This window comes from Ranitomeya imitator, chromosome 10 (assembly GCF_032444005.1).
Source record: "Ranitomeya imitator isolate aRanImi1 chromosome 10, aRanImi1.pri, whole genome shotgun sequence".
In the NCBI taxonomy this organism is placed as follows: domain Eukaryota; kingdom Metazoa; phylum Chordata; class Amphibia; order Anura; family Dendrobatidae; genus Ranitomeya; species Ranitomeya imitator.
In genome coordinates this window covers 30,028,122-30,050,747 of record NC_091291.1, presented here as the reverse complement: position 1 = coordinate 30,050,747, position 22,626 = coordinate 30,028,122, and the positions used below count along the sequence as shown (strand labels likewise).

At 45.1% G+C, this 22,626-nt stretch overlaps 1 protein-coding gene across 1 annotated transcript in view; it reads right to left on the bottom strand.

Moving 5' to 3' along the window:
• PRR12 (proline rich 12) overlaps positions 1–22,626 on the bottom strand; it is a 77,986-nt gene that overhangs the window by 3,069 nt on the left and 52,291 nt on the right. Inside the window, exons 4-13 of the mRNA XM_069742591.1 lie at positions 18,426–22,030; positions 17,642–18,167; positions 17,155–17,474; positions 11,465–11,581; positions 10,999–11,132; positions 4,745–6,642; positions 3,996–4,121; positions 3,163–3,260; positions 2,512–2,640; positions 1,844–1,939 (exon numbers count right to left, since the gene is read on the bottom strand). Of these exons, the coding sequence (XP_069598692.1) occupies positions 1,844–1,939; positions 2,512–2,640; positions 3,163–3,260; positions 3,996–4,121; positions 4,745–6,642; positions 10,999–11,132; positions 11,465–11,581; positions 17,155–17,474; positions 17,642–18,167; positions 18,426–22,030 (7,049 nt within the window). The remainder of the gene's footprint in view (positions 1–1,843; positions 1,940–2,511; positions 2,641–3,162; positions 3,261–3,995; positions 4,122–4,744; positions 6,643–10,998; positions 11,133–11,464; positions 11,582–17,154; positions 17,475–17,641; positions 18,168–18,425; positions 22,031–22,626) is intronic.

Here is a 22,626-nt window from a genome sequence, read left to right as displayed (position 1 = left end):
CACATAAAAACCTTAAAAATGGGCAGGACAAAATTATTGATACCCTCAACTTAAAGGGGATATCTGGGACTTAAAAAAAAAAAAAAAAGTAAAAAAAAAGACAACTACTGTCCGTTGTACCCGGCAACGGTCATTGACCGCTCCTGCCAGAGATTCAGCTGCTCCCTGCCAGCAGAACAGCAGCTGCTCTTCCTGTTGGCATGGCGCGACTACTGGTGTCATGCTGATTGACAGTGGTTTCCACATTGCCTATTTGGGGGAAGCCAGCTGTCAATCAGCATGACATTAGTAGTCCTGCCCTGTCAACAGGAAGAGAAAAAGCTGCTGCTCTGTTCACAGGAAGTAGCTGAATCTCTGGCAGGAGCGGTCAATGACCAGCGCCGGGCACAATAGACAGGTAGTTAGCAACTACATGCCATTTTTTTTATTTTACAGTCCCAGATATCACCTTTAATATTTTGGTTTCACCCTTTGGAATAAATAACTGCAATCAATCGTTTCCTATAACCAAAAACAAGCTTCTTACACCTCTCATCTGGAATTTTTGACCACTCTTCGTAAACTGCTCCAGGTCTTTCATATTTGAAGGCGCTCTCTTCCCAACAGCAATTTTAAGGTCTCTCCACAGGTGTTCAATGGGTTTAGATCTGGACTCATTTCTGCCACTCCATAACTCGCCAGCACTTTGTTTCCATCCATTTCTGGGGGCTTCCTGAAGTATGTTTGGGGTCATTGTCCTGCCGGAAGACCCATGACCTAGGACACAAACCCAGTTTTCTCACCCAAGGCACAACAATGTAACTCAAAATCCTTTGGTGATCTTCATATTTCATAAGGTCTTCCACATAGTCAAGGCCAGTGCCACAGACAGCTAAATAGCCCCAAAACATCTTTGAACCTCCACCATATTTGATTGTAGGTAATGTGTTTTTTTCTTTGTAGGTCTCATTTCATTTTTGGTAAACAGTAGAATGATATTCTTTACCAAAAACTTCTATTTTGGTCTTATCTTTCCACAAGACATACATTTTGGCAAAATCCAAAGTTTTTTTTTTATGTTTCTATGTATGCGGTAGGATCCTCCTGGGACTCCTGCTATAGCGTTTCATTTCATTCACATGTGAACAGTTAGCTTGCACTGACACTGATGCATCCTGAGCCTGCAGGACAGCGTGAATTTTTTTGGAACTTTATTGAGGCTGCTTATCCACCATCCGGACTATCCTGTGTTACAACCTTTCACCAGTTTTTCTCTGCCGTCCATGTCCAAGGTTGTAAACTTCTTGATTATGTTGTTCACCATAGTCCTCAGACAGTTCTCTTCTCTCTCCGTTCTCCATGTTTAGTGTGGCACACACAAACACAATGCAAAGATTGAGGCAACTTCTCCCATTTTTATCTGGTTTCAGGTACGATTTACATATTGCCCACACCTGTTACTTGCCACAGGCGAGTTTGAACGAGCATCACATGCTAGAAACAAAGTTGTTTAACCACAATTTTGAAAAGGTGCCAACAATTTTGTCCGGCCCATTTTTGGTGTGTGAAACTATGTCCAATTTGCCTTTTTTTGTATTTTTTGTGTTGATACAGTACTTACAAAGGAAATAAACATGTGTATAACAAAACGTGTAATTGCAATAATTTTCCGCTACAAGTTCCCCTGAAACGACAGCTAACTTTCCCATAGAAGTTTATGAGCACCAACTATCATCTCCCATCTCGGTAATGTAACAATCTGTCTTCACTGAATACGGATTTTACCCTTAAATTGAGAATTTTGAGAATGATCGATTAGTCCAGAAGGTGCAGGAAGTTACCACTCCCTCACTCATCCGCTTACCTCTTGCTTGCAACGTAGGAAGGTGTGAAACTTGTAGTGATGCAAGGAATGGTACAGAGAGTAATAAAGTGACTTCTCGGCATCCACCTTAAATTCCTTAAAATAATAAAATAAATAAATATTAATGACAGAGACCGCAACGTTAACAAAAATTTAAAGGGTTATTCCCCATCTTCGTAGATGGGTATTGTCGGATACAGCTTGTAAAAACAAGCACTTTTGCAATTTACTGCCATTTAAAATTTTCAGCCGTTCTTGAGATATTCACACTTTTATTTTGTTTCTATCTCGTTGCCTAGGGGACCGACCACCGCTGTTGTCTATAGCTTGTAAGCGCAGCGCTGAAGCTAGCTGCGATTGAGAGGTAACAATGCTCTGCGGTGATTCTCCTCAGCTTCTAAACCATGCTTGTGAGCTTATTAGAAAAGAGCTTGTAAGCACTGCGCATATTTTGTCTAGCTGAGGTGGTCGGTCTCCAAGGCAACGAAATAAATAAATAAATGGGAATATCTCAAGAACGGCTAAAAATTTTAAACAGCAGTAAATTGCTTCTATTCCCAAGCACTATATAATGGGCATGTGTACATCCAAACGCCTCGGCTTTACCATTATGACACATCCTGCACGCTATTATCTTGGTCCTTTTTAGATGTAAGATCATTTTATACCTGTGGTTTGGCTACATTCTTTTTTAATTTATTGAGTGTTTTTCGGTTGTAGGGCTCTCCTCCCGGCTTCATCCTGACGGTAGATTCTCCAGGATCAATACTCAGTTGTGGGAACGTGTGAAGCGCCTCCTACAGGTCATTGAAAGCGGAAGATGCAAAATAAATAATCAATAAATGAGCATTTATATTTTATATTATATTTATATTAAGTAAAAAAAAAACTAGAAAAGTCTGCACTTATAAATAATAATAAATATAAAGCTTGTTGTCAGAAATTTTTTTGAAGAGTAAACGCTCCAAATCTCAAAATCCCTCAATTTCTTTTAGCTTCTGCTCTAAACACTTAATTTTATCTGCCTCTGCCCACCACTAGGGGGAGCTCACTGTAGACAAATGTGTCATTGCATTCAATGGAAGCTATACAAGTATGTAGACAACAAACTCCCTCTAGTGGTGGCAGCAAAATAATTTTAATTTAACTCTACAGCTCCAAGCCTTAAAAATATATAGAAAAAATTAGCACTTTTAATAAAAATTTCAAGAAAAATAAATAAAATATTGTATAATTTTTAGACCCCAAAACATACATTTTAAGCCAAAAAATAACATATCCATCTATCGCATTAGTGTATGTCTACAGTGGGACATTACCTGAGCGGATGAGCTCAGAGAGATCTTCTTCAGGACTTTTTTCTTGTGTTCATTTACAATTCCATCGATTTTTCTCATGGGCGGAAGGTAAAGTTCGTCTGGAACAGAGGAGGAAGATAAACAGTGACACGGCATAAGGGGCAATGAACTGCCGGTCATTGACCTGGCTACACAGACCATTCATTGAGACTAATGCTGGCCTACACCCCAAATACTTTTAATACAAAATTTAAAAAATATTTTAAAAATAAATATTTATAAAATGCATTTGATAATTTTCAGACCCCAAAACATGCATTTATATTTATAATTTTTAGACCTCCAAAACATGCATTTATAAGAAAGATTATATATATATATAATATTATATATAATTTATAATATATAAAAATAAATAAATATATATATATATATATATATATATATATATATATATATATATATATATATATATATATATTTTTTTTTTTTTTTTTTTTTTTTTTTAAACAAATACATTCATTGAGGTCTAAAAATAATTTTTTTACTCTTCGGTTTGAATTACAAAATTTGCATTTGCAGAAGAAAGATAATTCTGACATTATTTATACATATGCATTTAAGTAAAAGTAAAACTATATGTATAAGTATATATATATATATATATATATATATTTTTTTTTTTTTTAACAAATACATTTATTTAGGTCTAAAAATTATTTTTAGCCAAAAATACATGTATTTAAGTTAGGTAAGAAAAAAAAAAATGTCACAAAAGGTGGAAAACCCCTTTAAAGTATTGACTTGTTGCATATGTAGCAAACTGTTGGAGAGGCATTGTAATTGCCACTCACCACTTGTATCTTCCAATGCTTGGATCATATCCGGGTCTAATGCCGTGCTGACCAACATCTCAATGTAGCTTCGGTACATCTCCTTCATGGCTCTTGTGTTCAGTACTCGGCCAACGGGAACGCGCTCTGCAAAGCACATGTAAAACATTAAGGTTATTTGATTTGCCCTTATCACGTTGTTAGATATATATTAGATCATATATAGCAGGCCAAGTATTAAGGGGGAAAAAAAACAATTGCCATGTCTGGAGTGGTGTAATACAACACAGTTGCCTACAGGTGGCGCCATGTGCAAAACAAAAAACTGAGTATTTTATTCAGAATATGTAAATAATTTCCTCATATTTCTACAGTGACCAGGGTCAGCTGCAGTCCATTCATTCTCAGAATTAGCGGGGATCCCGGAGGATATCCGCCACATTTAAAGTCATGGCTAGTGATATGCTCTCACCAATCTGTGACATGTATGTATAGGATACAGGAGCTGAGCTAGCGCCATAACCCAGGAGATGCTGGCTGTGATACACAGCTGACATCTTCATGTAACAGTACAGTGATCCAATTGCTATTGCTTAACCATTTAAATACCGCGATCCACCACTGACAGAGGCATTTACATGGCATGGTTGGTGGTGTAGGGAAATCTGATAGTGTCGCTGACAGACGCCACTGTCCTGACACTCATTGACGTTAATTATAAGCAGTGTTGTGAGAACAGTTTGGTCATATTTCTATAATCATCATCTTACCTTCTTCACTCTGCTGGTCAGGTGAAGAGTCAGAATCGGAGGATGATGCCACCTCTTTGAACCACTTTTTCCTCTTCTTCGGTGGTGGTTCAGCCTTTACTTTTGTGTGTTTTTGTTTAGGTTTTAGTGCTACTTTAGGAGGCGTTGGTTCTACTTTGTCCACTTTTTCTACCCTTATGTGTTTTTCAATCTTCTCAACTCGGACAACTTTCTCAACTTTGTCGTTCTTTGTCACTTTTTCAAGCTTCGTTGGTTTCTCCATTCTTTCTAACTTAGGCATTTTTTCCGGTCTTTCGGACTTGTCCGTTTTTGAAGACCTGTCTGTCCTGGCGGTTTTAGAAGATCTCTCAGCTCTAATAGGTTTGTCAGGCCTCTCAGCCTTGGCTATCTTTTCAGCTCTCTCCGACCTTGGTGACCTATCGGCTCGCTCCAACCTGGGCGATTTGTCTGCTCTCTCCAACCTTGGGGATCTATCGGCTCGATCCAACCTTGGCGATCTATCGGCTCGCTCCAACCTTGGCGATCTATCGGCTCGCTCCAACCTAGGCGACCTCTCGGCTCTCTCCAACCTTGGCGATTTGTCGGATCTCTCCAGCCTTCGTGATTTTTCAGTTCTCTCTATCCTGTTTGGTTTGTCTGGACGTTCAACCTTCCCAGTTTTTTCAGAACGTTCAGCCTTTGTTGGCTTGTCCATCTTTGAAGTTTTTTCTACCTTTTCCTTCCTAATTCCTTTCTCTTGAGACAATTCTCCCTCGGATTTTTTTGGTACTTCACTTTTTGCTGTTTGTTCCACCGCTTCTGCCTTGGCCTGTTTCTTTGATGCTTCATTCTGCTCCGCTCTACTGGGTGCTTCAGGTTTTTCTATCTTCTCTACTTCAGCCTTCTTTGGTGCCTCCAATATCTCATCTTTTAATGACCTTTCTGTTGGCGGAGGCAACTTTACTGAAGATTCAGTCTTCAAAGCTTTTCGGGTTGTCTCCACTTTTGGGTCTGGTTTTAGTTCCATCTTCTCTGGCTTGACCACGGTTATATTTTTCTCTGCTTTGACTGTAGTGTCCACCTTCTCTCGTCTTACGGGAGCTGTGGGCTTTACGACAGGTTCCACCTTGTCCTTCTTTACTGTTGTTGAATTCTTTTCTGGTTTTATAATACGTTCAGGTTTGTCTTGTCTCACGGCAGAAGCCTTTTCTGTTTTTACAATGCGTTCCGGCTTTCCTTGCTTACCACCTGTGGTAATCTTCTCAGCCTTTGTACCCGGTTCCAACTTTTCTTGCCTTCCAGCAGATGAAATCCTTTCAGTCTTTGGAGTAGGTTCTTGTTTTTCAGGTCTTGCTGCATGTGGGCTTTTTTCAGTTTTTACAGTTGTGTCTGTATTTTCCACTTTCGTCACCACTTCAACTTTTTCAGGTGTCAACGTGGGTTCGGTAGTTTCCGATTTTGCCATAGGCTCAGACTTCTCTGCCTTGGCCAGTGGCTCAGGTTTCGCCGTAACTACAATTTTATCCTGCACCACAGGTTCAGATACGTCACTATTCTTAGCCAGGACTTCATTTTGGTGTGAGGGTTCTGTCTTTTCCACTGGATCAACCTTTTCGATTATTTTTTCAGTTTCTACAGGAGCCCCTTCCTTTGTTATGTTGGTTTCAACATTTTGAGGTTCTTGATCTTCTTCAACATTTGCCTTTTCAATATTGCGAACAGCTTCGTCCTTTTCAATGTTTTCCTCTTCTTCAGTATTTTCAAGCTTCTCCAGTTTCTCAATCTTCTCTCCAGCGTCCGTTTTTTCAGGTCTTTGAACGGGTTCCATTTTGACCAAGCAATCTGATTTATCGCATTTCTCTGGCCTGGTCACGGCCACCGGACTTTTAGCTCCAGGTGCTTTTGTTTGACTTTGCCTTCTACAACGGAAACATAAAAGATGATTGCATTAGATGCAAATATACAAAAAAAAAAAAATTCTAAATAATAAAATAATAAATTTCCTCCTATAAAAATAAATCCAAAGACTACTGGAGAATTTTCCAACATGACAAAGAACTTGAAAAAAAAAATCCCAAAATTGTGGTTTCCAAGGAGTATAAAAAAAAAATAAAATAAGTTCAGTCACCTTTGAAATTGGAAAATTACCCCTATGCCCCAATTTATGGGGGTCTTCCAGGCCCGATTTAACAAAACAACACCTACCAGTCTCGGTAGTGCCCTTTCTGTCCTGGACAAGCATGTGATCACGTCGGCCAATCACTGGCCGCAGTGGTGATTCAGACATCACCGCTGCTTCCAGTGATTGGCTGCAGCAGTCACGTGTATACAGTAAATATGGTAAGTACAGAGCATTGGTGACGCGCCCAGTTGGCCAACAAGACTAGAGTGAAGATTGGGCCATATCTCAAAAATGGAGAGGAGCAGGAACAAAAGAAAAATAACGCCGGAATCAGGAGAACAGCGGCATTTACACTGGGTAACAAAACTACATATTCACGGCAAGGTCATCTTGAAGTGTTGGCTCTCGGCATGTGGAGGTCCAACAGTAGCCCTGGGCGACACGGTCAGTGCAAAATTATTGCACCCACCTTGCAGCACATTAGAGAACTATTACAATAGACGATACGATGTCAGAACAACGCAGTCTTGCAGAATGCTCAGCTGTCAGGTAATCCATTATTAAGAGGGAGAATATGATGTCCACAGCTCTGCTGCCAAATACTGCAACACGTGACCTTCTGATCAGTACTGAAGCCTCACAGTGAGGTCGCCCCCCAAGGTCACCAGTAGGGTGGTCTCTAATCTCCACACCGCCATGTAACGCCAGGAATCCTATCATTTGCTTTCATCAACTCGGCACTTGTCCTTTATCATTCAGGTAATAAATCTATCTTTATTTTAAGAGTCCTCTTATTAATGACCCGGGTCATCAGCTCCCTTCCCTATGTGCAAATCTTCGGGCATCCTCCCTTCTATGCACTTCACTTACAAGATTTAGGATAATGACATGAAACCGTAACACTGATTACAGAGAGTGCGGATATACATCAAATGATGAATCCACTGACATACATACACATCTTTATACACACAGACAAATATACTATGTACAGTGAGTACGGAAAGTATTCAGACCCCTTTACATTTTTCACTCAGTTTCATTGCAGCCATTTGGTAAATTCAAAAAAGTTCATTTTTTTCCTCATTAATGCACGTTCTGCACCCCATCTTCACTGAAAAAAAACAGAAATGTAGAAATTTTTGCAAATTTATAAAAAAGAAAAACTGAAATATCACATGGTCATAAGTATTCAGACCCTTTGCTCAGCATTGAGTAGAAAAACCTTTTGATCTAGTGCAGCCATGAGACTTCTTTGGAATGATGCAACCAGTTTTTCACCCCTGGATTTGGGGATCCTCTGCAATTCTTCCTTGCGGATCCTCTCCAGTTCCGTCAGGTTGGATGGTGAACGTTGGTGGACGCCATTTTCAGGTCTCTCCAGAGATGCTCCATTGGGTTTAGGTCAGGGCTCTGGCTGGGCCGGTCAAGAATGGGCACAGAGTTGTTCTGAAGCTGCTCCTTTGTTATTTTAGCTGTGTGCTTAGGGTCATTGTCTTGTTGGAAGGTGAACCTTCGGCCAAGTCTGAGGTCTAGAGCAGAGAAGAGGTTTTCATCCAGGATATCTCTGTACTTGGCCACATTCATGTTTCCTTTAATGACAACCAGTCGTCCTGTCCCTGCAGCTGAAAAATACCCCCATAGCATGATGCTGCCACCACCATGCTTCACTGTTGGCAGGGCAGGCTCCAGGTTTTCATGGGCCCTGGGCGAAAGAGTCCCGGTGGGTCCCTTTAACACATACCACAATTCATAATGCACGGCTACGGCAGAGAAATATAGGTATAGTACAATGGCAAAGATTTCACATACCTCTTACATTACATGAGTGATATCTATTGTGCATTCTACATTAGCTCAGAAAGCGGACAGTATAGTCCTCTATACAGAATAATGAGCCCCATATATTGCTCCAAACAGAATAATGAGCCCCATACAGTATAATGGCCCCATATAGTGCTCCATACAGTATTATTGGCACCACATAGTCCTCTATACAGAATAATGAGCCCCATATATTGCTCCAAACAGAATAATGAGCCCCATACAGTATAATGGCCCCATATAGTGCTCCATACAGTATAATTGGCACCACATAGTCCTCTATACAGAATAATGAGTCCCATATATTGCTCCAAACAAAATAATGAGCCCAATATTATGCTCCATACAGAATAATGAGTCTCATATAATGCTCCATACAGTTTAATGGGCACCACAGAGTGCTCCATACAGAATGAGCCGCATATATTGCTCCATACGAAATTGACCCCATATAATGCTCAATACAGTATAGTGAGCCACATATAATTCTCCACACAGTATATGATGGGCCCCATCTATTGCTCCATATATAATGGGCTTCATATAATGCTCCACACAGTATACGGAGTCCCATATATTGCTCCATACAGAATGGGCCCCATATAATGCTCCAAAAATAATTGGCCCCATAAGATGCTCCATGTATAATGGGCCCATAAAATGCTTCATATATTATTGGCCCCATATACTGTTCCATATTAAATTGGCCCCATATAATGCTCCCTATAGAATTGGCTTCATAAGATGCTCCCTATATTATTAGCCCCATAAGATGCTCCATATAATGCTCCATATATGGGCCCCTTCTGATGTCCGCATATATTGCTCCAAATATATAAAAAAAAAAAAAAAAAAAAATGAAATTCTCACCTCTCGTTGCTTGTCGCTGCTCTGCTCTGGACTCCTCACCGTCGGCGTCTTCCTGCTCTCTGTGCTGCGACTGCTCAGGCAGAGGTCGCGCACTGGTGATGTCATCGCGCCCTCTGACCTGAACGTCACAGTCAGAGGATGGAAGACGCTGCAGCTCTGGAACCAGGAGAGGTTAAGTATCGCAAGTGTCGGGGCCCGAAGCAGGCGGGGGGCCCACTCGCGGGGGCCGGCACTATAGCGCGCCAGTGTCCCCGACGACGAGTGGGCCCCCAGCCTGCTCAGGGCCCCGGCACTTGCCCGGGTGCTGACGCCCGACCCTGACTGTTGGGATTGTATTGGGCAGGTGATGAGCAGTGCCTGGTTTTCGCCACACATACCGCTTAGAATTATCACCAAAAAGGCCTATCTTCATCTCATCAGACCAGAGAATCTTATTTCTCATAGTCTGGGAGTCCTTTATGTGTTTTTTTTTTTAGCAAACTCTATGCTGGCTTTCATGTCTTGCACTGAGGAGAGGCTTCCGTCCGCCACTGTGCCATAAAGGCCTGACTGGTGGAGGCTGCAGTGATAGATGACTTTGTGGAACTTTCTCCCATCTCCCTACTGCATCTCTGGAGCTCAGCCACAGTGATCTTGTGGTTCTTCTTTACCTCTCTCACCAAGGCTCTTCTCCCACGATTGCTCAGTTTGGCTGGACGGCCAGGTCTCGGAAGACTTCTGGTGGTCCCAAACGTCTTCCATTTAAGGATTCTGGAGGCCACTGTGCTCTTAGGAACATTGAGTACTGCAGAAATTCTGTAGTAACCTTGGCCAGATCTGTGCCTTGCCACAATTCTGTCTCTGAGCTCCTTGGCCAGTTCCTTTGGCCTCATGATTCTCATTTGGTCTGACATGCTCTGTGAGCTGTGACGTCTTATATAGACAGGTGTGTGTCTTCCCAAATCAGGTCCTATCAGATTAATTAAACACAGCTGGACTCCAATACAGGAGTAGAACCATCACAAGGAGGATCACAAGGAAATGGAGAACATGTGACTTAAATAGGAGTGTCTGAGCAAAGGGTCTGAATACTTATGACCATGTGATATTTCAGTTTTTCTTTTTTAATAAATTTGCAAAAATTTCTACATTTCTGTTTTTTTTCCAGTCAAGATGGGGTGCAGAGTGTAAATTAATGAGAAAAAACAAGAACTTTTTTGAATTTACCGAATGGCTGCAATGAAACAAAGAGTGAAAAATGTAAAGGGGTCTGAGTACTTTCTGTACCCATATATTATATATATATATATATATATATATATATATATATATATATATATATATATATATATATATATATATATATATTTATTTCTTATTACACACAGACGCACATATTTACATATGCTTATTGATAGACAAGCACATACATTATATATACAGTATATACACAACTCTAGATAAGAAAACTGGACGTCACCTCATGGTCTGCAGGGGCCGATGCCACGGCTTTCTGGAACATACTCTCACATAGTCCTTTTTGTTGATATTCTCAAGGAACTTGACATACAGTCGCTGGTAGCGGTTCTTGGCATCTCCAAAGTACCCCAAGTACTAGATGTAAAACAAAAAAACAAAACAACAACGTCCTTCACATTGTCACAAGCCATCATTCTAGGTTCTCTACATGGGGCCTTCAGTTTTCTTTTAATGTTCAGCACGGTGTACGATCATCGGGGGGGATTTTTAGGCATTTTTTATTGCCTAGGGGGGGACCTTGACTTCGCGCCGTTGAATTCAATGCTGAAGATTACTCATAGTACACTGGTAATGCAGGAATCGATCCAGCTACAAACTATAAAGTCCATATGGAAACACAACACGGCAATCGTAGGGATTGTCCCATAGGGTATGTAGGTTTAGAGAAAAAAAAAGGGGGTGCTTACGTTGCTGGTGGCACAGAATTGGCGTTGTCCATCTTTGATTTCTGGAGTGAATTTTTGCAATAAAGCTTTTTGTACCCGCCAAATTGGAGGTGGCTCCCGACCAGTCTGCAATGCAAGCTAGAGATAAAAGCAGAACAATTAATATACATACAGTCCTGGACTGGCTTGCCAGTAACATGGAGTCTGGTGGGCCCCACTGTTCATCTACATGCAAAGATCACATTACCCTCATTCACAAATTTGCCTGCGTTTCTATATAATAATAAACGGGGCAGTTTGTTAAATGAATGCAGAGATGATGCCCTTGTCTGTACATAATAAAACAAATGTATTGTTCCAACTACTTTTCATATAAGTGGAGAGCATGAGGGCCCACCGGAGGTTTCTCCTGTTCGCCGGTGGGCCAGTCCGAGCCTGTATACTTATAATAATACATAAAGGTAAAATAGCATATTCTTTTCAGTAAATAATCACAAAATCATTCTTCCAAGCACTGATGCACTTAAGAAGGATGTATTGTACCTGCTCAATACACATCATCTGCCGGTGAACAATCTTTTTCAGATATTTTACCAATCCTGACTTTAAGATTTATACATGTAGAACTTTCTTATAGTAATATGATAAAAAGAAAAAAAAAATAACATGACATTACAACACCTGGGCCATAAGTGGAAATTAGCATAATCTTACTATGCCAAGAGACATTAAAATAAACATTAAAAAGGGGTTTTCCAATATTTGTCACATAAATAGAGATGTCTGGGACTGCTGGGGGGGAGATTGTCACAGAAACAGAGAGATGGCTGGGACTGCTGGGGAGATTGTCACAGAAACAGAGAGATGGCTGGGACTGCTGGGGAGATTGTCACAGAAACAGAGAGATGGCTGGGACTGCTGGGGGGAGATTGTCACAGAAACAGAGAGATGGCTGGGACTGCTGGGGGGAGATTGCCACAGAAACAGAGAGATGGCTGGGACTGCTGGGGAGATTGTCACAGAAACAGAGAGATGGCTGGGACTGCTGGGGGGAGATTGTCACAGAAACAGAGAGGTGGCTGGGACTGCTGGGGGACATTGTCACAGAAACAGAGAGATGGCTGGGACTGCTGGGGGGATTGTCACAGAAACAGAGAGATGGCTGGGACTGCTGGGGGATATTGTCACAGAAACAGAGAGATGGCTGGGACTGCTGGGGGGGGAGATTGTCACAGAAACAGAGAGATGGCTGGGACTGCTGGGGGGGAGATTGTCACAGAAACAGGGAGATGGCTGGGACTGCTGGGGGAGATTGTCACAGAAACAGAGAGATGGCTGGGACTGCTGGGGGATATTGTCACAGAAACAGAGAGATGGCTGGGACTGCTGGGGGGGAGATTGTCACAGAAACAGAGAGATGGCTGGGACTGCTGGGGGGGAGATTGTCACAGAAACAGAGAGATGGCTGGGACTGCTGGGGGATATTGTCACAGAAACAGAGAGATGGCTGGGACTGCTGGGGGGGAGATTGTCACAGAAACAGAGAGATGGCTGGGACTGCTGGGGGAGATTGTCACAGAAACAGAGAGATGGCTGGGACTGCTGGGGGGGGAGATTGTCACAGAAACAGAGAGATGGCTGGGACTGCTGGGGGATATTGTCACAGAAACAGAGAGATGGCTGGGTCTGCTGGGGGGGAGATTGTCACAGAAACAGAGAGATGGCTGGGACTGCTGGGGGGAGATTGTCACAGAAACAGAGAGATGGCTGGGTCTGCTGGGGGATATTGTCACAGAAACAGAGAGATGGCTGGGTCTGCTGGGGGGGAGATTGTCACAGAAACAGGGAGATGGCTGGGACTGCTGGGGGAGATTGTCACAGAAACAGAGAGATGGCTGGGACTGCTGGGGGATATTGTCACAGAAACAGAGAGATGGCTGGGTCTGCTGGGGGGGAGATTGTCACAGAAACAGGGAGATGGCTGGGACTGCTGGGGGAGATTGTCACAGAAACAGAGAGATGGCTGGGACTGCTGGGGGGGAGATTGTCACAGAAACAGAGAGATGGCTGGGACTGCTGGGGGATATTGTCACAGAAACAGAGAGATGGCTGGGACTGCTGGGGAGATTGTCACAGAAACAGAGAGATGGCTGGGACTGCTGGGGGGGAGATTGTCACAGAAACAGAGAGATGGCTGGGACTGCTGGGGGATATTGTCACAGAAACAGAGAGATGGCTGGGACTGCTGGGGGGGAGATTGTCACAGAAACAGAGAGATGGCTGGGACTGCTGGGGGAGATTGTCACAGAAACAGAGAGATGGCTGGGACTGCTGGGGGGGAGATTGTCACAGAAACAGAGAGATGGCTGGGACTGCTGGGGGGAGATTGTCACAGAAACAGAGAGATGGCTGGGACTGCTGGGGGGAGATTGTCACAGAAACAGAGAGATGGCTGGGACTGCTGGGGAGATTGTCACAGAAACAGAGAGATGGCTGGGACTGCTGGGGGGGAGATTGTCACAGAAACAGAGAGATGGCTGGGACTGCTGGGGGGAGATTGTCACAGAAACAGATTGATGGCTGGGACTGCTGGGGAGATTGTCACAGAAACAGAGAGATGGCTGGGACTGCTGGGGGGGGAGATTGCCACAGAAACAGAGAGATGGCTGGGACTGCTGGGGGGGAGATTGCCACAGAAACAGAGAGATGGCTGGGACTGCTGGGGGGAGATTGTCACAGAAACAGAGAGATGGCTGGGACTGCTGGGGAGGGGAGATTGTCACAGAAACAGAGAGATGGCTGGGACTGCTGGGGAGGGGAGATTGTCACAGAAACAGAGAGATGGCTGGGACTGCTGGGGAGGGGAGATTGTCACAGAAACAGAGAGATGGCTGGGACTGCTGGGGAGGGGAGATTGTCACAGAAACAGAGAGATGGCTGGGACTGCTGGGGGGGAGATTGTCACAGAAACAGAGAGATGGCTGGGACTGCTGGGGGGAGATTGTCACAGAAACAGAGAGATGGCTGGGACTGCTGGGGGGAGATTGTCACAGAAACAGATTGATGGCTGGGACTGCTGGGGAGATTGTCACAGAAACAGAGAGGTGGCTGGGACTGCTGGGGGGGAGATTGTCACAGAAACAGAGAGATGGCTGGGACTGCTGGGGGGGAGATTGTCACAGAAACAGAGAGATGGCTGGGACTGCTGGGGGGGAGATTGCCACAGAAACAGAGAGATGGCTGGGACTGCTGGGGAGATTGTCACAGAAAGAGAGATGGCTGGGACTGCTGGGGGGAGATTGTCACAGAAACAGAGAGATGGCTGGGACTGCTGGGGGGATTGTCACAGAAACAGAGAGGTGGCTGGGACTGCTGGGGGGAGATTGTCACAGAAACAGAGAGATGGCTGGGACTGCTGGGGGGAATGTCACAGAAACAGAGAGATGGCTGGGACTGCTGGGGGAGATTGTCACAGAAACAGAGAGATGGCTGGGACTGCTGGGGGGATTGTCACAGAAACAGAGAGATGGCTGGGACTGCTGGGGGGAGATTGTCACAGAAACAGAGAGATGGCTGGGACTGCTGGGGGGAGATTGTCACAGAAACAGAGAGATGGCTGGGACTGCTGGGGGGAGATTGTCACAGAAACAGAGATGGCTGGGACTGCTGGGGAGATTGTCACAGAAACAGAGAGATGGCTGGGACTGCTGGGGAGATTGTCACAGAAACAGAGAGATGGCTGGGACTGCTGGGGGGAAGATTGTCACAGAAACAGAAAGATGGCTGGGACTGCTGGGGAGATTGTCACAGAAACAGAGAGATGGCTGGGACTGCTGGGGAGATTGTCACAGAAACAGAAAGATGGCTGGGACTGCTGGGGAGATTGTCACAGAAACAGAGAGATGGCTGGGACTGCTGGGGGGAGATTGTCACAGAAACAGAGAGATGGCTGGGACTGCTGGGGGGAGATTGTCACAGAAACAGAGAGATGGCTGGGACTGCTGGGGGGAGATTGTCACAGAAACAGAGAGATGGCTGGGACTGCTGGGGGGAGATTGTCACAGAAACAGAGAGATGGCTGGGACTGCTGGGGAGATTGTCACAGAAACAGAGAGATGGCTGGGACTGCTGGGGGGAGATTGTCACAGAAACAGAGAGATGGCTGGGACTGCTGGGGGATATTGTCACAGAAACAGAGAGATGGCTGGGACTGCTGGGGAGATTGTCACAGAAACAGAGAGATGGCTGGGACTGCTGGGGGATATTGTCACAGAAACAGAGAGATGGCTGGGACTGCTGGGGAGATTGTCACAGAAACAGAGAGATGGCTGGGACTGCTGGGGGAGATTGTCACAGAAACAGAGAGATGGCTGGGACTGCTGGGGAGATTGTCACAGAAACAGAGAGATGGCTGGGACTGCTGGGGAGATTGTCACAGAAACAGAGAGATGGCTGGGACTGCTGGGGAGATTGTCACAGAAACAGAGAGATGGCTGGGACTGCTTGGGGAGATTGTCACAGAAACAGAGAGATGGCTGGGACTGCTGGGGGAGATTGTCACAGAAACAGAGAGATGGCTGGGACTGCTGGGGAGATTGTCACAGAAACAGGGAGATGGCTGGGACTGCTGGGGGAGATTGTCACAGAAACAGAGAGATGGCTGGGACTGCTGGGGAGATTGTCACAGAAACAGAGAGATGGCTGGGACTGCTGGGGGAGATTGTCACAGAAACAGAGAGATGGCTGGGACTGCTGGGGGGGAGATTGTCACAGAAACAGAGAGATGGCTGGGACTGCTGGGGAGATTGTCACAGAAACAGGGAGATGGCTGGGACTGCTGGGGGAGATTGTAAGACAGACAGTGAGAGCAGAAGAGGATTATACAATGCTAGGAGATAAAACACACAAGACCGACAGTGTGAGTGGAAGGAGAAAGACACTGATGGGAGATTAATTTTCCTTGAGGGTGCCGGACACTAGAAGAGTCAGAACGACTGCATGTAAACATGCTTACTGGTAATGGGACAATGCTAAAAAAAATAAAATTACATTGGGGGGGCCATTACAGTGCTATATACAGTACAAATAGCGCCTTTTTGAAAAACTGTTTTAGTGTCTGTGAACTTCTATAAAAGTTTCTCCTTTCTTCCAGATCATAAATTCCTCAACATCTACACACCGCGGTGCAATAACCTGCCCATTCCCAAGCTTCTCAAGGAAATGTCATCTGCAGACAATTAAGCTTCAGTACAGACCTTACAGGACCATAAAAATAATGTCACAAGTTAGCTGTTGACGAGTCCTTTTAAACTTAAAGGGATTGACCACTATCGGACAACCCCAACCTAATCAATTCAGGAACTGAATTAAACTAGAATATACTCGTCTACCGCAGCGGCGCCGTTCCTGCGATGTTGAAGAGGCTGTACCCAGTAGTGACTTGATCATGTTGTGTCACAATACCACTGCAACCATTGAGCTACAGCCGTTTGTGCAGCTGACGAAAGGCCGCCAAGCGGAAAAAGCCAAGCACAGTGTTCAGCAGTCACAAAGAGAATGGAGAAGCGGTTGGGCAGGCGCACCGCACCGCTACTCAATTCTAATGGGGATAGAAGTGCCCCCTTCTGCCAACTGGCCCAGGTCCCAGTGGTCGGACTGGTTCTGTGGATAAGTGATAAAAGAGTTGTCTGGTGAAAGCAAGTTAAACCAACCTTGAGTGCCTGGATGTCCTCCACACGAATGACAAACTCATCTCGCTCTCGGAAGATGCCCTCGCCGCTGCTTTCCACATCTTCATCATCAGTCTCTCCACAGATAGCAGCCGTCTCTTGCTTTTTGGCCAGATGTAGAGGTCTCGAGTCTTCCGGTTCTTCCTGCTCAGGAGACGACTGGGCGGCTGGAGGTTCTTCAGGAGGTGGAGGAGCTGGAGCTTCTTGAGGAGATGGTGGTGAGACTGCAACTGGTGGCTCTGGCTGTGAAGAAGGTTCAGAAGGAACAGGACTTGCCACCTTCTCTTCTTCCACAACAGGTGCTGTTTTAACCAAAAAAAAAATTACTGTTGAACAGATTGCACGATCAAGAAATAATAATAATGATCATGGACTTCATTGTTAAAAATTTGCCCTAAACTGATTGGGTAGAGTGCTTATTGATTTGGGAGCAAGAAGGACTCCTTAAAAAATTATTACAATTACTGACCTGTGTTTTCTATCTCTTTGCGGTCAGTAGGATCATAGAGTGCCGAGATGGCTGAAGAGATGCTCTTTTGCAGATCTTGATTTTTGCTTACAGAGTCCTCCTCATCTGAGGAGAAGGAAGGCAAGGTCTCCAAGTTCCTCTTCAATTCGTCATCCAACCTCTTACAAGGGCTGGTACAGCTCATGACCAAACTATCACTCTCCGTTGAGTCTAGAGGCCCAGAGAGCATTTGAGAAGCCATACCAAACGAAGCCTGTGATGCTTGCTGGGCAGATGGTGGTCGGTTCTTTGAGGGGCTGGTGTTGGCTGTGGGCAGCTGCTGCCTCTTTCCTGATTTTAAGAAATCCAAAAAGGAGGCCATGAAGCCCGATTTTATCTCTGGTTGCTTTTCCTCGACCTCTTTGATCTTCTGTTTGATCTTTTCTCGTGTCTGACTGTTGTCCAAAGCATTCTCCTGGGGAGGAGGAAGCATCTCGGCTTGATCCATCTGCATTGTATCGTTCCCTTTTGGCACTTGCAGTTTGATCTGCCCAAAGAGATATCAAAAAGGCACAGTGTGAGCTTACGAACCTTTGGGATAATTGATCAAACTATTATCCCTTGGCTACTTGAAGGGGCAAAAAAAGTTAAATAAAAAAAAAATCTAAAAATCTAATATGCATATCTATTATAAGGCTTTAGATACAACAGATCATAAGAACTAAATAAAGTTGTGGTGACCACTTACTGTCTGCTAATTCTAAATAATCTCCATTTATAGTTTGTGGAAGAACGATCCACATACCTTTAGTGGTTTCAGCGGCTCCATTGGCATACTTTCCCTTCCTTCATCTGTTATTCTCCTGCCTCTCCCTCTACCTCTTCCACGTGGTTTTCTAAGACAATCATGACCTAAAACGTGAGGTTCTACCAGTGGTCTGATCCTTGGTCTTCCTCTAGGCCTAGGAGGTCCCTCTCTTTTAGGTTTTGTAGGTTTCCGGCCTCGACGCTTTGGTCCATCCATACTCGGTGGGCAAAAGTCAATATCACCCATAGGGCTGATGTTCGGCCTAGTACGACAGCTAGAGATAAGATCAGGGAGAAGGTCCGGTAATCTACGACTATTCAATCGAATGTCGGCAGGAACATCCTCCTTGTCTTCATCATCTTCAAACTCGTATTCCTGGGCGTAGTTTTTCTTGGGAGGCTGGAAAGAAGGTTCTCTCTTTTTCAGTAAATGAAATGATGACGTCTTGAGAAGTTTTTTGGGTTTGGAAGAGCAGAATATGGGTGAGGTTAGACCAGGTTTTACTTCAGATTGCTGACCATGACTGGATTGAATAAGTCCTAACTGCTCTGTGTTGACGGTTGATGGTAACTCGTGTTTTACAGACACCGAGTCTAGACCCAGATGAACGTTTTGCTGATTGTCATTACTTTCGGAGGTGCAGTAACCGGAATATCCCTGGCTGGACTGCATCATTTCATAGCTATTTTTCATAGCATCATTTCTGTCCATGCTCTGAGAGCCATCATCACCGCCGCAGCTCGACTTTGGGAACTCGTCGTTTCCACATGGTGGTGGACAGAACATATCCTCCATTCCAGGGAAAAAACTGCGCTCCTCGTCCTGCAAAAGGGAATCAGGAAAGCAGATAGAAGTCAGAGGAACAAACCGCTGCTTTGATCCTTGAGGACTAGGACTATCAAACTGATCCTTGGGCTCCATCTGAGCTTGAGGCACCTGTTGGGAGGACTCTGGATCTAAACGCAAGGGGTCTCCTGCATCAGGCATGAGGTGTTGACCCTGTACAGGACCACTCTGGCCCAAGTGTGTTTCTAAGTTCAGATCAGGCTCCAAAAAGTCCTGAATTTCTTGAGGACGGGATAATGCCTGCATTGCATCATTTTGGGGCAGTACTTCCATGCCTTCAGACTGTAGAGATGCTTGCATCCTCTCAGGCTGCATTTCTGCTTGCATGCGCTCAGACTGAAGTTGTGCCTGGAGCTGAGGGGATTGCTGGTCTGTCTGCATCTGGTGGGAATCCATCAACTGTGCCTCTATTGACTGGGAACGAGAGTGTACTTCCAAGGACTGCGAGCGAACGTGAGCCTGCATTTGCTGCGACTGTAAATGAGCCTCCAAAGCCTGGGACTGCAGTTGCATCTGTAGCTGAGGAGATTGTGCTTCAGCTTGGATCCTCTGTGGTTCCAAAAGGTGTACATCCATGGGCGTCTGCACTTTTCTCTGGTGTGCTTGCATTTGACTCTGGGTGTGAGTGAGAACAGACTGCAAGAGTTGTGACTGCTGAGAAGAAAGCGGCAGATCGGGAGAGGTATCCATCATCATTGGAGTGCCTTGCTGGCTCTGGAGCATGTTGTGAGGCTCCATTGACTGACTATCTGCCACCATTCGGTGGGCCTGTGAAGAATGCTCAGGGGTCTTTTGCATGTAAGAATGCGCCGAGTTTAAGTCTTTACTTGAGGTGTCCATGTGTGGTAGGTGATCCACTGACTTTTTGATATCCTGAGTGAAGGAATCCATGGGACCGGTCTGGTGACTATAATGGACAACAGACGTCCCCAGTGATTCTGGCGTTGACCTTGTGTTCGCGTATTCCTTATGTCGATCCGTTTTTTTCTTGTCTTTTAAACTCTGAAGAGATAATTCTAAGCCTTGGTTGTCTAAGTTTGAGTTAGTCCTTATAACACTTTGCAGGTGATACCGCTCTTCGGTTTTGCTCATCTCATAGCCCAACGATTTACTAGATCTTTCCTCGCATTCCACAAGACTTTCGGAAGAGACGCGAGGGGGGCTTTGCGACTGTAAAAGATGCTGAATGAGAAAGTCTTCATCATCCGTCCTTTCCGAGAGAAGATCCGAATCGGATTTGGGTTTGCTGTAGGACGGTGTCCTTTCTAAACTGGGCTGGGAGTTTTGATAGCTTTGCGAGTGGGAAGCCTGCATGAATGACGGCGAAAGCACGGATGTCAAATATTTCTGAGACTGTCCGGGAGAAGCAACACTTTGAGACCGACTTGAAGATGGCGACTGCAGAGGCCGAATGATCTGAGAAGGACTGGAATCGGATAAATTCTGTGCATGACTGACTGAAGAATACCCAATCGATGAGGCATGGCTGGACATGGCTGGGGAATGACCAGTGCTGTAGCTTAGAGAAGGACTGGCAGTAGGTAACCCTTGTGAATGAGCAGGAACATAACTAGGAGCCTGGCTGGCAGAAACATGAGACTCTGTTTGGACGCTGTAACTTGGAATCTGACCCACGGATGACAACCCTTGCAAATGGTCAGGGGAGTAGGTTTGATTCTGGCTCACGCATGTCTGCAAGCCTTGAGACTGGCTGGTGGTATAGCTTTGCGATTTGCTCCCGCTGGTCAGATCTTGGGCCTGGCTGGATGTAAAGCCTTGCGATTGAGTGACAGCGGAAAGGTTCTGTGACTGGGTGACGGCATAATTTTGAGACTGGGACATAGAAAGAAGATTCTGCGGCTGTCCGGGGGAATACGCCTGAGACTGGCTAGAAATTACCGAGCTGGGCTTTGGAGTGGATGAGGAGTAGTTGTGTGTCTGTCCCGTGGATGCGATGCTTTGGCACTTTGGAGTGGCGGTAGATCGAGGAGTCTGCCTAGACGCTGAATAGCTCTTGGACTTGTTGGAAGAGGAAGATGTTGAATAACCCGGGGACTGAATTATTGGTCTGTAGCTTTGAGACTGCTCTTGGCGCGCTTGTGAATTTTTCTGCTGCGAACCCTCGCTGCTGACAGGAGACTGGTCCCCCAGCGGGCTGCAGGACAAGCTGGAACGATGTTGCATCTGCTGGTAACTTCCTCCGCAGCTTAGATAATGCTGCAAGGAGTGAGCGGCAGCTGCAGCAGAGGGTAGCTGGGACTGGGCGCTGGAGGGCCGCTGGTAGTGCTTAATAACGCTGTCTTGCCGAGGCATCGCTCTTTCGATCGACGAGGCCGGAGAGCTTGAAAACACAGAAGCGTTGTAGAGCTGGGATGTTTGTTCGGAAGGGCCGAGGGAGGAGGAGAGAAGATTGAACTGGGATGGAAGGTGTCGTGAGGCCGACTCTTGGGCACTTCGATAGGCCGAGCTCTGTGATGGTAGTCCAGTGCCTAACACGGTGCTGCCAAGTCGGTCAAAACTGAGGGAAGATGGAACCGAAGACTGGGATGACTTGATATGGAGGAGGGGATCGTGAGGAGAAAGGAGTCCGTTTGACGTGGGGCTAAACGTGGCATCCTGAAGAGTTAGCGAAGATGTTACTGGAAAGCTTCTACCACTGAAAGATGCTGGATGCTGGTAAGCAGAAAGGGCGGATGATGAAGGAAAGGTACCGGCTCCCGATATAAAAAGTTCTGCAGGTGCAGGGGTGTGCATGGCTGTAAAACACATACAAAAAAAAAGAAAAAAATTGTAAGTAAACAATGAACCAACAATGAATACAGCAAATATCTTACACCATCACTATGTTCATATTTAAAAAAAAACCTGTCGTGAGTTTGAATGTCGATGTGGTGGAGAGGGGAGAAAGTATCTTAGGGAAGGCAATGAAAACAAGATAAAGAAAAGGAGGAAAGTGCATAAGTGGAAAAGTACAGAATAGGAGCTGTGACGATGTATGTACGAACACAGCAGCGTCCTAAGCCCATATCCAGCCTATATTCCTGGGAGGGACATACAGAGCTCACATCCAGCCTATATTACAGGAAGAGACACATTCACAGTTCACATCCAGCCTATATTACTGGGAGAGAGACACAGCACACATCCAGCTTATATTACTGGGAGAGACACACAGCTCACATCCAGCTTATATTACTGGGAGAGACACACAGCTCACATCCAGCCTATATTACTGGGAGAGACGCACAGCTCACATCCAGCCTATATTACTGGGAGAGACACACAGAGCGCACATCCAGCCTATATTACAGGGAGACACACAGAGCTCACATCCAGCCTATATTACTGGGAC